This window comes from Haliotis rufescens, unplaced genomic scaffold (assembly GCF_023055435.1).
Source record: "Haliotis rufescens isolate VD_foot unplaced genomic scaffold, xgHalRufe1.0.p SCAF_4, whole genome shotgun sequence".
In the NCBI taxonomy this organism is placed as follows: Eukaryota; Metazoa; Mollusca; class Gastropoda; order Lepetellida; family Haliotidae; genus Haliotis; species Haliotis rufescens.
Window position 1 is genome coordinate 64,278,606 of NW_025964112.1, and position 15,889 is coordinate 64,294,494.

Below are 15,889 nucleotides of genomic sequence, written 5' to 3' on the forward strand. Positions count from 1 at the left end.
CCCATGCCTGTGCTCGTGAGTGTCATGAACGTCCACGACCTGGGCCCACTTGCAATTAACGATCTTAGCGCTTAGATGATCGTATCTCCCATACTTTAACATAGGCTTACAATAGTTGTAGGGCTAAGATCGCTTTGTGCAAGTGGGCAATGGGTCACTTTGGAAGGTTCAGTTCCAGAATGTCTACAATATGAATAAAAAGCGACAAAAACATCTCCGCAATCATGAGCAAATAACTATTATAAGCTACACCATGGTATGAACATGAAACTCTATCAAATAATGATGACACCAAGTGGTCGCGAAAAGATGAGCGCATCCTGCCCAACCGTTAGCACCCACAACATAAACATGCAATTGTTCACCTGGAGCAATATGGTACAAGTCAAAATAGGGAATTTGCTTTGGACATCATTTTCGTCACTGGGCCATTAAATTTGGAAATGTCCTCCACATGTCTACATAAAACCTTTTGAAATATTTCCCGAGGCCTTGCTGAGGCAGGTGAAACATCGTCACTGATGTTGAATGTCTTCTTTGCTTGGTAGCTCTTCAGTTAGCTGCTGTCATCTTTCCTTGGCAGCCCTTCAGCTTGATGTCTTCATTGCTTGGCAGCCCTTCAACTGAATGTCTTCTTTGCTTGGTAGCCCTACAGCTGCATGTCTTCATTGCTTGGCAGCCCTTCAACTGAATGTCTTCTTTGCTTGGTAGCCCTACAGCTGAATGTCTTCATTGTTTGGCAGCCCTTCAACTGAATGTCTTCTTTGCTTGGTAGCCCTACAGCTGAATGTCTTCATTGCTTGGCAGCCCTTCAACTGAATGTCTTCTTTGCTTGGTAGCCCTACAGCTGAATGTCTTCTTTCCTTGGCAGCCCTTCAGCTGAATGTCTTCTTTGCTTGGCAGCCCTTCAGCTGAATGTCTTCTTTCCTTGGCAGCCCTTCAGCTGAATGTCTTCTTTGCTTGGCAGCCCTTCAGCTGAATGTCTTCTTTGCTTGGTAGCCCTACAGCTGAATGTCTTCATTGCTTGGCAGCCCTTCAGCTGAATGTCTTCTTTGCTTGGTAGCCCTACAGCTGAATGTCTTCATTGCTTGACCCCTTCAGCTGAATGTCTTCTTTGCTTGGTAGCCCTACAGCTGAATGTCTTCTTTGCTTGGCAGCCCTTCAGCTGAATGTCTTCTTTGCTTGGTAGCCCTTCAGCTGAATGTCTTCTTTGCTTGGCAGCCTTTCAGCTGAATATCTTCATTGCTTGGCAGCCCTACAGCTGAATGTTTTCATTTCTCGGCAGCCTTTCAGCTGAATATCTTCATTTCTCGGCAGCCTTTCAGCTGAATATCTTCTTTGCTTGGTAGCCATTCAGCTGAATGTCTTCTTTGCTTGGTAGCCCTTCAGCTTGATGTCTTCATTGCTTGGTAGCCCTTCAGGTACCTGCTGTCTATTTTGCTTGGTAGCCCTTCAGCTTGATATCTTCTTTGCTTGGAGCTCTTCCAGTAGCTGTCTTGTTTGATAGGCATTTATCGTGTATCTAAAAGTATTACTTTTGTTTAGACATAACTGTTTGTAGGCAGTGATGACACTCCACAACCTCTTTAGGGATTCCTTTGAAGAATTGGTCCTCAGTAAAGCATTCTTGTCGTCAGCATTGATAATCCTCGGGATTGGGTCATCACTGAAACATATCTGGAACGGAAAGGCAGACATTACCATACATCGACCTGCCTTCCTTCCAATGTAGCCGGGGGTACGGGTGGCCCAGTCGTCTAAGGCGCCGTGATTCGCTGTGCAGAGTTGCGTCCCTTGGGCACGCCAGAAACCTATGATTGTGGGTTCGAATCCTGGTTCGCCCCGATTATGTTTCTAGGTTTGTCAGCACCATACCCGTGCTCGTCGGTTTCACCGAAGTGGTAAACGTCTGAGACCTGCATCACTTCGGGCTTTCTCCCACATTAAGCTGACACGCCGCGATATAACCAGAATACTGTTAAAAGCGGCGTTAAACCCAACTCACTCACTCACTCACTCACTCCAATGTAAGCCTTGCCTACAGCATCACACGCCACATGTGCAGCCTTCTGGTTGTATGCCTATCGACAATGGTTCAGCACCACTGCATTAAAAAGTAATGTCTAAGTATATGTCTGACATTGGATTGGATGCATCTTAGTGTATCAACTGGATGTGGGTTGTCAGGCACTAGACACTGCGTGGTCTGGTCCAGAGACTAGGCTGTTCATGCCTTCAGTCACCGGTATGTGTTGTTGCCGCCGTGATGCATCTTAGTGTATCAACTGGATGTGGGTTGTCAGGCACTAGACACTGCGTGGTCTGGTCCAGAGACTAGGCTGTTCATGCCTTCAGTCACTGGTATGTGTTGTTGCCGCCGTGATGCATCTTAGTGTATCAACTGGATGTGGGTTGTCAGGCACTAGACACTGCGTGGTCTGGTCCAGAGACTAGGCTGTTCATGCTTTCAGTCACTGGTATGTTTCAGTCACTGGTATGTTTCAGTCACTGGTATGTGTTGGTTCAGATATGCCGCAGTGATACATCTGGAAAGTGATTGCGACGTTAAACAACATTCACTCACTCATGGTAATCCATAGATATGTTTATTGCTTTTCATTATTGATATATTAAGCTGTCAGCACTTGGCCATTGTGGTACATTAGGTGAGTGGTCATGCATTGGAAGTAGCAATGAGTCAAGGATTTCATTGAGCGGAACATACGTATACCAGGTAACATGCTGTGTTTAATAGTGAGTGAAGTTCGAATCACCGACTTCAAATAGGCCCAATACCTGTGCTCGTGAGTGTCATGAGCGTCCACGACCTGGGCCCACTTGCAATTAACGATCTTAGCGCTAAGATGATCGTAACTCCCATACTTAAACATAGGCTTACAACAGTTGTAGCGCTAAGATCGCTTTGTGCAAGTGGGCAATTGGTCACTTTGAAAGGTTCAGTTCCAGGATGTCTACAATATGAATAAAAAGCGACAAAAACATCTCCGCAATCATGAGCAAATAACTATTATAAGCTATTCTATAGTATAAACATGAAACTCTATCAAATAATGATGACACCAAGTGGTCGTGAAAAGATGAGCGCATTCTGCCCAACCGTTAGCACCCACCACAGAAACATGCAATTGTTCACCTTGAGCAATATGGTACAAGTCAAAATAGGGAATTTGCTTTGGACATCATTTTCGTCACTGGAGCGTCAAATTTGGAAATGTCCTCCACATGTCTACATAAAACCTTTTGAAATATTTCCCGAGGCCTTGCTGAGGCAGGTGAAACATCGTCATAGATGTAGATGGTGCCTATCTTCACTAACCATGCCTTAGTTCACTCCATGTCTTCAGTGAAAAAGGAAATGGTCATATATAATCATTTACATGAGATGTACGACTATGTCTGCTACATTAGAGCATAATATAGTTATATAAATGAAATTAGTTTTTCAAAGATTTAAAGAACATTGGTTTTTTGCAGATCCATCTCATGAGGCTGGCCTAAAGAATGATTAAAGCAAACTGGGCGCTGATTGGCTGCCTGGGCCTGGTCCTGGCAGTAACTCTTCAGCTGGGTAGGTACACGTATTCTGACTGGTCAGATTTTACGCACCCAAGTCTTCAGATTAGCCATTCCATTGCATTGTTGGATAAGCATTTGAAGTTGACGGATAACAAAGTAGACACAATTTATGATTAACAAGTCTTTGATATACTTTTTTATTTTTTATAATATATTGTTTCGTTGTAGATCCTTAAACCTTTGTCAAGCACTTATTATCCATAAATTGTGTCTATTTTGTAATTAAGGGGCGGTCGGGTAGCCTAGTTGTTAAATCGTTCTCTCGTCACGACCCGGGTTCGATTCCCGACGTGGGTACAATGTGTGAAGCCCATTTCTGGTGTCCCCCCGCAGTGATATTGCTGGAATATTGCTAAAAGCGGCGTAAAACCATACTCACTCACTATTTTGTCATTACGCAGTTATGTCTCATGATTGGTCATTGCAATACATGTTTTTCGTTGTCAAAACCTTCTGATTGGCCAAGCAGATTTTTGTATAGCTACGTCCTCTGCTAATCATTCCGACAGAGGCAATGGTTTCTGAATGGCCTACACTGTGTAGTGACCGTGAAGATCCGGGATAGAATAGGCCTTCAACAACCCATGCTTGTCGTAAGAGGCGATCCACGAGATCGGGCGGTCAGGTTCGCTGACACGGTGCATGTCATCGTATCCCAATTGATGAGATCGATGCTCACTGGATTGTCTGGTCCAGACTCGATTATTTACAGTCCGCCGTCATATAATATGGAATATTGCGGCGTTACACTTCAAACAAACAAACAAACAAACAAACAACGATATGTGGGTTATTTGTACCCAAACATCTGACTGGTGTAAAAACATGTCGACCTGTTGTCTAAGACGTATCAGTTCGCTGTTGCGATCCAAAGTCGTGCCAGAGTGCGATTACGCTATTGGGTTTTTCAGCAACTTACCAATTCAACTGGAATCCCTCAAAATGGTAAACGTTTGAGACCTACACCTGTTCTCGTTCCAACACGCCATAAAATAACTGAAACATTATTCGAAGTGGTATAAATCGAGCTCAACACACAGACAATCAGACAGATTTTTGAGTTGATTGATGCATTTTATTGCAACCGCCTGGCATCAAACCATCTGCCCCATTCCAATATCGCAACATGGTGTAACTTCACAGTACGTTTTATTAATCTATTTATTTTGAAAAGTACAAAAAAATGCATCAAAGGACTTAAAAGTACATTGAGTGCAGCAACACTGAAGGACAAGTCGGATGCTGCTGCGACAGCTTTTAAAATCAAACCTAGACAGCTTGATGATGTCAATGCTACAATCGACCATTTGTTGGTAGAAGTGGTTTGACAGAACCTAAATGGTACTCAAGAGGTAGGAGTGCCACGTTTAGGTTTCGAGCCCAGGTGACACTGACAGCCAGGTTATACATTGGATGTGGTATTATGATGTTGAATATGATGTTTCCTATAAACCTCCTCATGGTATTAACATATGAAAAAACATCACGCAACCATATGCGGAATGAAAGGAAGACATTACCATATATCGACCTACATACCTTCCCATGTAACCCTTGCCATTGTAGAGAAACGGTTGATCACGTTGAGGGCTTGACATTTGGCATGTATAGATTTCCACCTCGTCAACACATGGCGCCTACAGCGTCACACGCCACATGGTATATGCTGCAGTTTTCTGGCTGTATGCGCTTCGACAATGGTTAATCACGACTGCATTAAAAAGTAATGTTTAAGAATATGTCTTACATTGGATTGGATGCATTTTAGTGTATCAACTGGATGTCGTTTGTCAGGCACTAGGCATGTGAGTGAGCTGGTTTTATGCCGCTTTTAGCAATATTCCAGAAACATCACGGAGGGATTGAGGGAATCGAACCCAGGGGTTCGGCGTGACGAGCGAACGCTTTACCCTCTAGGCTACCCCACCGCCCTGGACTGTCATGTAATATAAGACAAACTTCTGGACCCGTGAAGATCCGGGGTAGAATAGGTCTTTAGCAACCCATGCTTGTCGTAAAAGGAGACTTTGGTTGTCGTAAGAGGCGAGTAACAGGATTTGCTGGTCAACCTCGCTGACTTGGTTGATGCATGTTATCGTATCCCAATTGCATGAGACCCATGACGATTCCGGGGTAGAATAGGTCTTCAGCAACCCATGCTTGCCGTAAAAGGCGACTATGCTTGTCGTAAAAGGCGACTAACGGAATCGGGTGGTCATGCTCGCTGACTTGGTTGGTCCATGTCATCGATCCCAGTTTCGTGGATCGATGCTCATGATATTAATCACTGGATTGTCTGGTCCAGACTCGATTGTTTACAGACCGCCGTCATATAGCTGGAATACTGCTGAGTGCGGCGTTAAACAACAAACCAACCAACCAGCCCAATTGAATGGATGCTCATGATGTCAATCACCGGATTGTCTGGATTGTCGATTATTTACAGACCGCCGTTATACAGCTGGAATATTGCTGAGTGCGGCGTTAAGCAAAAGAAGACTTATGTGTACATTGGTTCAACACGTGCTGTAAGCATGTTCGGATCATGCTGTGTTGAGTTTACCTTCTGGCAACCATTCGCCGCCTGTGTGAATGTGACAACTGCCGAAAGCACGTTTTATTTGAGGCTTGACATTATCAAGTTAATAAAAGAGACAAACAGTGTTTGATCTAATGTCTTGGGTGTTGTCACAAACAGTTTTTGACCTGCTGTGTCTGTGTTGTCACAAACAGTGTTTGATCTGATGCCCTGTGTGTTGTCACAAACAGTGTTTGACCTGCTGTGTCTGTGTTGTCACAAACAGTGTTTGATCTGACGTGTGTGTGTTGTTACAAACAGTGTTTGACCTGCTGTGTCTGTGTTGTCACAAACAGTGTTTGATCTGACGTGTGTGTGTTGTTACAAACAGTGTTTGATCTGATGCCGTGTGTGTTGTCACAAACAGTGTTTGATCTGATGCCCTGTCTGTTGTCACAAACAGTGTTTGATCTGATGTCGTGTGTGTTGTCACAAACAGTGTTTGACCTGCTGTGTCTGTGTTGTCACAAACAGTGTTTGACCTGCTGTGTCTGTGTTGTCACAAACAGTGTTTGATCTGACGTGTGTGTGTTGTTACAAACAGTGTTTGACCTGCTGTGTCTGTGTTGTCACAAACAGTGTTTGATCTGACGTGTGTGTGTTGTTACAAACAGTGTTTGATCTGATGCCGTGTGTGTTGTCACAAACAGTGTTTGATCTGATGCCGTGTGTGTTGTCACAAACAGTGTTTGATCTGACGTGTGTGTGTTGTTACAAACAGTGTTTGATCTGATGCCGTGTGTGTTGTCACAAACAGTGTTTGATCTGATGTCGTGTGTGTTGTCACAAACAGTGTTTGACCTGCTGTGTCTGTGTTGTCACAAACAGTGTTTGACCTGCTGTGTCTGTGTTGTCACAAACAGTGTTTGATCTGACGTGTGTGTGTTGTTACAAACAGTGTTTGATCTGATGCCGTGTGTGTTGTCACAAACAGTGTTTGATCTGATGCCGTGTGTGTTGTCACAAACAGTGTTTGAACTGCTGTGTCTGTGTTGTCACAAACAGTGTTTGACCTGCTGTGTCTGTGTTGTCACAAACAGTGTTTGACCTGCTGTGTCTGTGTTGTCACAAACAGTGTTTGATCTGACGTGTGTGTGTTGTTACAAACAGTGTTTGACCTGCTGTGTCTGTGTTGTCACAAACAGTGTTTGATCTGACGTGTGTGTGTTGTTACAAACAGTGTTTGATCTGATGCCGTGTGTGTTGTCACAAACAGTGTTTGATCTGATGCCGTGTGTGTTGTTACAAACAGTGTTTGATCTGATGCCGTGTGTGTTGTCACAAACAGTGTTTGATCTGATGCCGTGTGTGTTGTCACAAACATTGTTTGCTCAGTTGTGTGTTGCATTGCTGTTGCAGGTGCGTCATTAGACACCATCGTGGAACAAAGCGCACCCAACTACTCCACGCCCCTCAACGGCAACTGCTCCAAGAACCAGTTCCTCTACTGCGACCTGGAGGCCATCTGTACTGAGCTGATCAACAACCAGTCGTACTGCAAATGTCCGGAACCGAACACTGGAGACGGTCTCAAAAACGGTACCGGCTGTGGAAAAAGTAAGTATAGCGGGTCGGGTCGTATATTGAACACAGTCCTTACTGATCTGGTGTAGCATGTCTTCCGCCCGTGAGGGACCGACCATTTCACATTCCGATTGTGTCTGTAATTAGATATTTTTTCAGCAACAACTGCAAAACCTGACATTTTTCAAAAATTAAAACCTTACATGAATGTTCGAAAAACAACTTGAAAGAATGTAATTTTTGTGACAGACAATCTCTTTTATTTGAACAGTTTGAAGCATGATTTTTTTTCACTAATATTTTTCGTTATATATGTATACTCTAATTTGTAAACTGTTATAGCGTTAAATCGGTAGATATTCCTTTGTAACTTTGTCAGATTATTTTAAAGCTGATTAGTCAAGACTTTATGACCTATTTATAAGGAAAGATTACCCGATGTGCTAACAGTTTAACATCATCACGCTCTTACTGTTTAAGCATGTTTTACAGCTATGTATCAGAAGGGGTATTGTAGTGACAGCTGTATATCAGAAGAGGTATTGTAGTGACAGCTGTATATCAGAAGGGGTATTGTAGTGACAGCTGTATATCAGAAGGAGTATTGTAGTGACAGCTGTATATCAGAAGGAGTATTGTAGTGACAGCTGTATATCAGAAGGGGTATTGTAGTGACAGCAGTGTATCAGAAGGAGTATTGTAGTGACAGCTGTGTATCAGAAGGGGTATTGTAGTGACAGCTGTGTATCAGAAGGAGTATTGTAGTGACAGCTGTGTATCAGAAGGTGTATTGTAGTGACAGCTGTGTATCAGAAGTAGTATTGTAGTGACAGCTGTATATCAGAAGGGGTATTGTAGTGACAGCTGTGTATCAGAAGGCGTATTGTAGTGACGGCTGTATATCAGAAGGAGTATTGTAGTGACGGCTGAATATCAGAAGGGATATTGTAGTGACAGCTGTGTATCAGAAGGCGTATTGTAGTGACGGCCTAATATCAGTAGGAGTATTGTAGTGACGGCTGAATATCAGAAGGGGTATTGTAGAGACAGCTGTGTATCAGAAAGAGTATTGTAGTGACGGCTGTATATCAGAAGGAGTATTGTAGTGACGGCTGTATATCAGAAGGCGTATTGTAGTGACAGATGTGTATCAGAAGGCGTATTGTAGAGACGGCTGTATATCAGAAGGGGTATTGTAGTGACAGCTGTGTATCAGAAGGCGTATTGTAGTGACAGCTGTATATCAGAAGGAGAATTGTAGTGACGGCTGTATATCAGAAGGGGTATTGTAGAGGCAGCTGTGTATCAGAAAGAGTATTGTAGTGACGGCTGTGTATCAGAAGGAGTATTGTAGTGACAGCAGTGTGTCAGAAGGAGTATTGTAGTGACGGCTGTATATCAGAAGGCGTATTGTAGTGACAGCTGTATATCAGAAGGTGTATTGTAGTGACAGCTGTATATCAGAAGGGTTTGGTAGTGACATCTGTATGTTAGAAGCGGCGTGGTAGTGACAGCTGTATGCTAAATGGGGGGTGGTAGTGAAAGCTGTCTGTTAGAGGGAGGTTGGTAGTGAAAGCTGTCTGTTAGAGGGGACGTGGAAGCGTCTGTGTTAAAGCTGTAAGTGACAGCTGTATGTCAGACGGCGCGTGGTAGTGTCAGTGTTAGAGCTATGAACAACAGTTGTATGGAAGGTGACGTGTTGTGATCTTTCCTCCGCAGTTATCTACAACTGCCATGACAACACGGGGTGCCACCCATACGCCAACTGTGACAACCGGACCTGCAAGTGCAAGGACGGCTACAAGGGGAATGGCAACACCTGCAACGGTATTGTAGCTCACATGTCTCAACACCTGTGACGGTTCTGTAGCTCACACGTCTCACCACCTGTGACGGTACTGTAGCTCACATATCTCAACACCTGTAACGGTATTGCAGCTCACATGTCTCACCACTTGTAAGGGTACTGCAGCTCACATGTCTCACCACCTGTAACGGTATTGTAGCTCACATGTCTCACCACCTGTAACGGTACTGTAGCTATCATGTCTCATTCCCTTACGTTTGAATATAACTTGGAAAAATGTATGTTGAAATGTAAGATGTATGTCAAATAATGTTTTGGATTTGAATAGATCGGTTTACAGTCATGACGTAAATGTGTTTGCGTTTTTTTCCAGACATTGACGAATGCGACATAGAGAACCCGTGTCCCAAATATTCCTTATGTCACAACGCGCCTGGCTCCTACAACTGTACGTGTTTGCCGAAGTTCGAGCGTGTCGGGGATGAGTGCATCTGTAAGTGAATTAGACAGAGGATCATACACAAAGTTGATAATGATGTAACAGATAATATTGATTCTTGTCAATACGGTGGTGTCACTGCTGAGAAAACTAATGAATTTACAAAGACTAAGATAATTCTGAATGAAAAAGCAGCCAAAGTTATGCTTTTCGTTTTAAGACAAAGTCGAAAACTAAATCTGTCTGTTGATTGTTTTTTAATGACTCTTTGATAATTTAGTTACTCCTAAATGGTAACGAAGTATGGAGTTTTGAAAACTCATCTTGTGTTGAAAATGTAGATTTACGATTCCTTAAAAATTATTGTGCCTTCAGGAAAAGCACTTATAATTGCATGATTTATTGAGAGCTTAGTAGATTGTCATCTAGTTAAAAGCAGTATTATTTATGGTAAACTCTTAGCCTCGGAATGATCACTTTTAGTGTATATTCATAATGGCAATATTTGGGGGAAAGGTTTTACCTACTGGTGTTAAGGTATATATGAACATCACAGACTTGTCTGTTAAATATGCTTGTTAACTCTATATCGAAAGATATCCATGAGCAAATATGGATAACAAACATAGAACACTCTTCGAAATGCTAACATATAATATTGTGAAATTTCAGATTTACAAATTTTAGCAGTATATATCTGTTTTGCAAAATGCGAACTAGCGACTTTAATAAAAATGTCAGGACACCCGTGAAGCAAGTCTAGATTTTCCTATGATTCAGGCATTTCAGGGGGGCTCCTTTTTAATTTAAATGGGTTTTGTATTTCTATCAAAATTGTATGTCTTCATAGATTAAGCGTTAGTCTAATCCTAGCGTTAGTCTAATCCTACAGTTATTGAAGAATTAGTTTGCATAAATGAACGCAATCCCTTTATACAGATTATCTCCTATATTAAAAAAGTGTAACTTCTTTCTAATTGTTGTATATCTGTTAAAGCCAATGTTGACAAAGGAATATGACGTAGATGATTCAGAGCGTTACCTTAGTTCCATGTCTGTTTTCCAGTCAAATGTCGCGTCAACCGTGACTGCCACGCTAACGGCATATGCGAGAACCAGGAGTGTAAGTGTCAGCCAGGCTATGCTGGGGACGGCGTCGGATCCTGTGACAGTGAGTGTTGCTTCCATAGTAGCTGAACGTGAAGTGTTATAACCGTATAGCTTACCACACATTGTCATATCAGTGTTATAACCATAGTAGCTGAACGTGAAGTGTGATATCAGTGTTATAACCAGAATAGCTGAACGTGAAGTGTTATAACCGTATAGCTTACCATACATTGTCATATCAGTGTTATAACCATAGTAGCTGAACGTGAAGGGTTATAACCGTATAGCTTACCACACATTGTCATATCAGTGTTATAACCATAGTAGCTGAACGTGAAGTGTTATAACCGTAAAGCTTACCACACATTGTCATATCAGTGTTATAACCATAGTAGCTGAACGTGAAGGGTTATAACCGTATAGCTTACCACACATTGTCATATCAGTGTTATAACCATAGTAGCTGAACGTGAAGTGTTATAACCGTATAGCTTACCACACATTGTCATATCAGTGTTATTACCATAGTAGCTGAACGTGAAGTGTTATAACCGTATAGCTTACCACACATTGTCATATCAGTGTTATAACCAGAATAGCTGAACGTGAAGTGTTATAACCGTATAGCTTACCATACATTGTCATATCAGTGTTATAACCATAGTAGCTGAACGTGAAGGGTTATAACCGTATAGCTTACCACACATTGTCATATCAGTGTTATAACCATAGTAGCTGAACGTGAAGTGTTATAACCGTAAAGCTTACCACACATTGTCATATCAGTGTTATAACCATAGTAGCTGAACGTGAAGGGTTATAACCGTATAGCTTACCACACATTGTCATATCAGTGTTATAACCATAGTAGCTGAACGTGAAGTGTTATAACCGTATAGCTTACCACACATTGTCATATCAGTGTTATTACCATAGTAGCTGAACGTGAAGTGTTATAACCGTATAGCTTACCACACATTGTCATATCAGTGTTATAACCATAGTAGCTGAACGTGAAGTGTTATAACCGTATAGCTTACCACACATTGTCATATCAGTGTTATAACCATAGTAGCTGAACGTAAAGTGTTATAACCGTATAGCTTACCACACATTGTCATATCAGTGTTATAACCATAGTAGCTGAACGTGAAGTGTTATAACCGTATAGCTTACCACACATTGTCATATCAGTGTTATAACCATAGTAGCGTAACGTGAAGTGTTATAACCGTATAGCTTACCACACATTGGCATATCAGTGTTATGGTAGCCGTATTTGCAGTGTTATGATAGTGTTATGGCCATAGTTTCTGTATGTGCAATAGTATTTGTACATGCAGTGTTATGTTATAGGTAGAGGGCGAGTGCCAATGCTTTATCGGGATATAAACCTACTGTCGTATGTCCTCGCGACAGTAGCTTCATATCCCGATACAGTGCTGGCACAAGCTTTCTGTCTATCATAGAGCACATGGAAACCCGAGTTCTACGAATTATACACTGCAGGTCGCACAAACTCCACCATTCACATTCGAAGCAGGTAGCACGGTAGCGTATGGACTGTACGGGGCGTGCAGTCAAGTGTTGGTTGTTTAAGGTCTGCCATGCTGAAATATGCAAGTTTCAGTTAGCACGAGACTTTCACACCTCTATAAACTGAACGGTTCGTGCAGTCAAGTGTTGGTGGTTTGGGCCTGCCATCCTGATATGTACAAGTTTCACGAAGCACGAGACATTCACGACGCAAAACACTAGTTTATCAGCGTATAAAATGTTCTCAACCTGGCAAATATAATGACCACCCATTGGACCAAAGTATTTTCCTGAGCTCGAAATCAGTTTGATAAAGTAGTGTCTGAACGTGCAGTTTTTAGCGTTTTATAATCGCAGTGGCTGCACATGAAATACAAGTACTGGTCACATGTTTAGTGTTATACATGTATAATGACTGAAGTATATGCACGTGGAGAAACAGCCGTCTAGGTAACACTTTATAGCTGCACGTGCATTGTTATATCTGTGTTATGGCATGACTGTGTTGTGCACGTGTAAATGTTATTTTTTATATATGACAACAGACATCGACGAGTGCACGGATGGGTTGTTTGAGTGTTCCCCGGACGGCAACTGTCAAGACACGGAGGGTGACTACACCTGCGTCTGCAAAGACGGCTTCAGCGGGGACGGCAAATTATGCGAACGTGCGTCATCGTTTGTATTCTAGTATAGTAAAAGGTGTAGTTCTTAAAAACAGCACCAATGAATGTGTACTGACGTTCACATTGTCAGTTGTCAGAACATATGATTAAAATTCGAGGACGGCTTAATATATGTACGTGACGCGCCATAATGCAACGTCACAGCATTCTTTCGCTACCAAGAACACTGCATTGTGTAACGATATGTTAATAACTTGATAATAACTGTCACTAAATGGACGTCAATGATTAAGTAGCGTTTAACTCGTCCTTGTGCAAGCACGCAAGCGTGCACACGACTTTGGGGAGTTCGTAAGCGTCTTATGACGACTTCAGGAATTGCCCTTCATTCCTCTCTCAGTGCCTGTACATGCTCTGTTCATTCATTGGGGGTTGGGGACGATACGGGTTCTGGCCACGTCGCTTCATGCGTGTTTTGACGTCGGCTCTGAACTGCTGGAACCTGCTCTCATGAGAAAAGAGCACACGTTGCCAGTTTCGACGTTGCGAGTCTCGACGTTGTCCAGTTTGACGTGCTGGTGTTGATGTATGCTTTATTTTGATCGTCAGTTTATATATTTTTATCTCTAAAAGTGGATGGTTGGTAAAACGAAGTCACATTTGAACAACGCCATGACCTAAGCTTTTAGTTTTATAGTTGTTAACGAACTTTTATTCGCGATTTGTGAAATTATGGGATGGTGGAAGTAATCCTCCATATACACTGTTGTCCTTGAGTCACCACGAACATGGAACAGAAGTCAGCCAGGTTATAAACACAAGTTGATCAATAATGCAGGTTTGCCAACAAGCTGCGACGAAATCTTCCGAAACGCCTCCTCGTCCCCGTCTGGAAAGTACACAATCGACACCGACGGCACTGGGCCCGTCAAACCCGTTGAGGTGAGATATTTTTCAGATACTATGGAATAACGTAAGGGACATTTTCGCGTTCTCGACCTCTTGAAACAAGATAAATAGGTGGTTAAAAGTGCGAGAATGCGAGTGTTTGTCAAATTCTCGAACGTTTTGCATATTTAGCTTGTTTCCAAAGGTCAACATCTCGAGATCGGGGATATCGCGACAACGCGATAATGTCTCTTACAGTATTCCATAGATGCCACAGCAACTGTTGCACGTACTTCAGTCGTGTCATCGCCCAGGAAATTGACCTTGATCACATAAAGTGTGCTCTATATTTACAAATAAAAGCGACGAAATCAATTTCCATTATGAAAAAGGGCCAATGGAAGCTTCAGAATATACCATTAGCATTTATTTATGCTACTTTTTTTCAAATAGTGGGCCGGGACTGATGTTTGCGATCTTTTTTAACATTAGAATGTAATTACGTTCGAAAAACATTACTGCAGTTTCATTTGCTTTTGGGGATGTATTGCCTCTAGATCTAAATTGACCGCTAGACCCTACCGTTGACGGTTTTTCATGGCCGACGCATTCCCTTTGTACAACTTTCAGTATACAGTAAACTACGGTTATAACGAACTCAAAGGGACCACTAAGTTTAGTTCGTTATAACCGTAGTTCGTTATAAGCATATACATTCAGCATATATATACAGCAAATGGACGGGACCAAAAAACAGTTCGTTATATCCGTCAGTTAGTTATAAGCGTGTTCGATATAACCATAGTTTCCTGTATAACCCTCTTCTGAAGACGTCCATGGCCGACGTACCCCCACTGGACACATGGTTGAGTTAGCCTGCCTCTGTCACTGACTCACCCTATGTTTCCCGCGTGTATAAACCCATTTAATTCGTATTCACAACGGAGATAATTATATGGTTGGTAAAAAATTGTCCACTTTGAACAATTTGTATTTCGGCCTGTTATAAACGCTTGTAAAATCTATTCTCATTTTAAACAAATAAAACATATATATAGTGAATGGGGGTGGCCCGTTACCCTTCGAAAAAGAACACTCACCTCATGAGCATATTTCAGTGTCCACTTACTGGTTATTGTATTGTCTGTTTCGCTAAACAATAATTGTTTTCTCGTGTGATTTTTCTGAAGTCATATTCCAGACTTGCATGTCCCGCTCCGACACCTCGCCGCGATATAGCATCGTGATGTAGTGTGTGCCTTGTGACCAGTAAACACTATATCTGACCAACCATGAGATAAGGACCTTATAGATGGTGATGTACTGTGTACCTCGTGACCAGTAAACACTATATCTGACCAACCATGAGATAAGGGACCCTATAGATGGTGATGTACTGTGTGCCTCGTGACAAGTAAACACTATATCTGACCAACCATGAGATAAGGGACCTTATAGATGGTGATGTACTGTGTGCCTCGTGACAAGTAAACACTATATCTGACCAACCATGAGATAAGGACCTTATAGATGGTGATGTACTGTGTACCTCGTGACCAGTAAACACTATATCTGACCAACCATGAGATAAGGGACCCTATAGATGGTGATGTACTGTGTGCCTCGTGACAAGTAAACACTATATCTGACCAACCATGAGATAAGGGACCTTATAGATGGTGATGTACTGTGTGCCTCGTGACAAGTAAACACTATATCTGACCAACCATGAGATAAGGGACCTTATAGATGGTGATGTACTGTGTGCCTTGTGACCAGTAAAC

General features: G+C 42.3%; 1 protein-coding gene across 8 annotated transcripts in view; it reads left to right on the forward strand.

Moving 5' to 3' along the window:
* LOC124152881 overlaps positions 1–15,889 on the forward strand; it is a 98,564-nt gene that overhangs the window by 17,467 nt on the left and 65,208 nt on the right. For all 8 annotated transcript variants that reach the window (XM_048382685.1, XM_048382680.1, XM_048382682.1 and 5 more), the window contains 7 exons: positions 3,496–3,589; positions 7,535–7,732; positions 9,419–9,526; positions 9,880–9,999; positions 11,012–11,116; positions 13,137–13,259; positions 14,056–14,159. In XM_048382685.1, coding sequence (XP_048238642.1) covers positions 3,523–3,589; positions 7,535–7,732; positions 9,419–9,526; positions 9,880–9,999; positions 11,012–11,116; positions 13,137–13,259; positions 14,056–14,159 — 825 coding nt within the window. In that variant the 5' untranslated portion in view covers positions 3,496–3,522. The remainder of the gene's footprint in view (positions 1–3,495; positions 3,590–7,534; positions 7,733–9,418; positions 9,527–9,879; positions 10,000–11,011; positions 11,117–13,136; positions 13,260–14,055; positions 14,160–15,889) is intronic.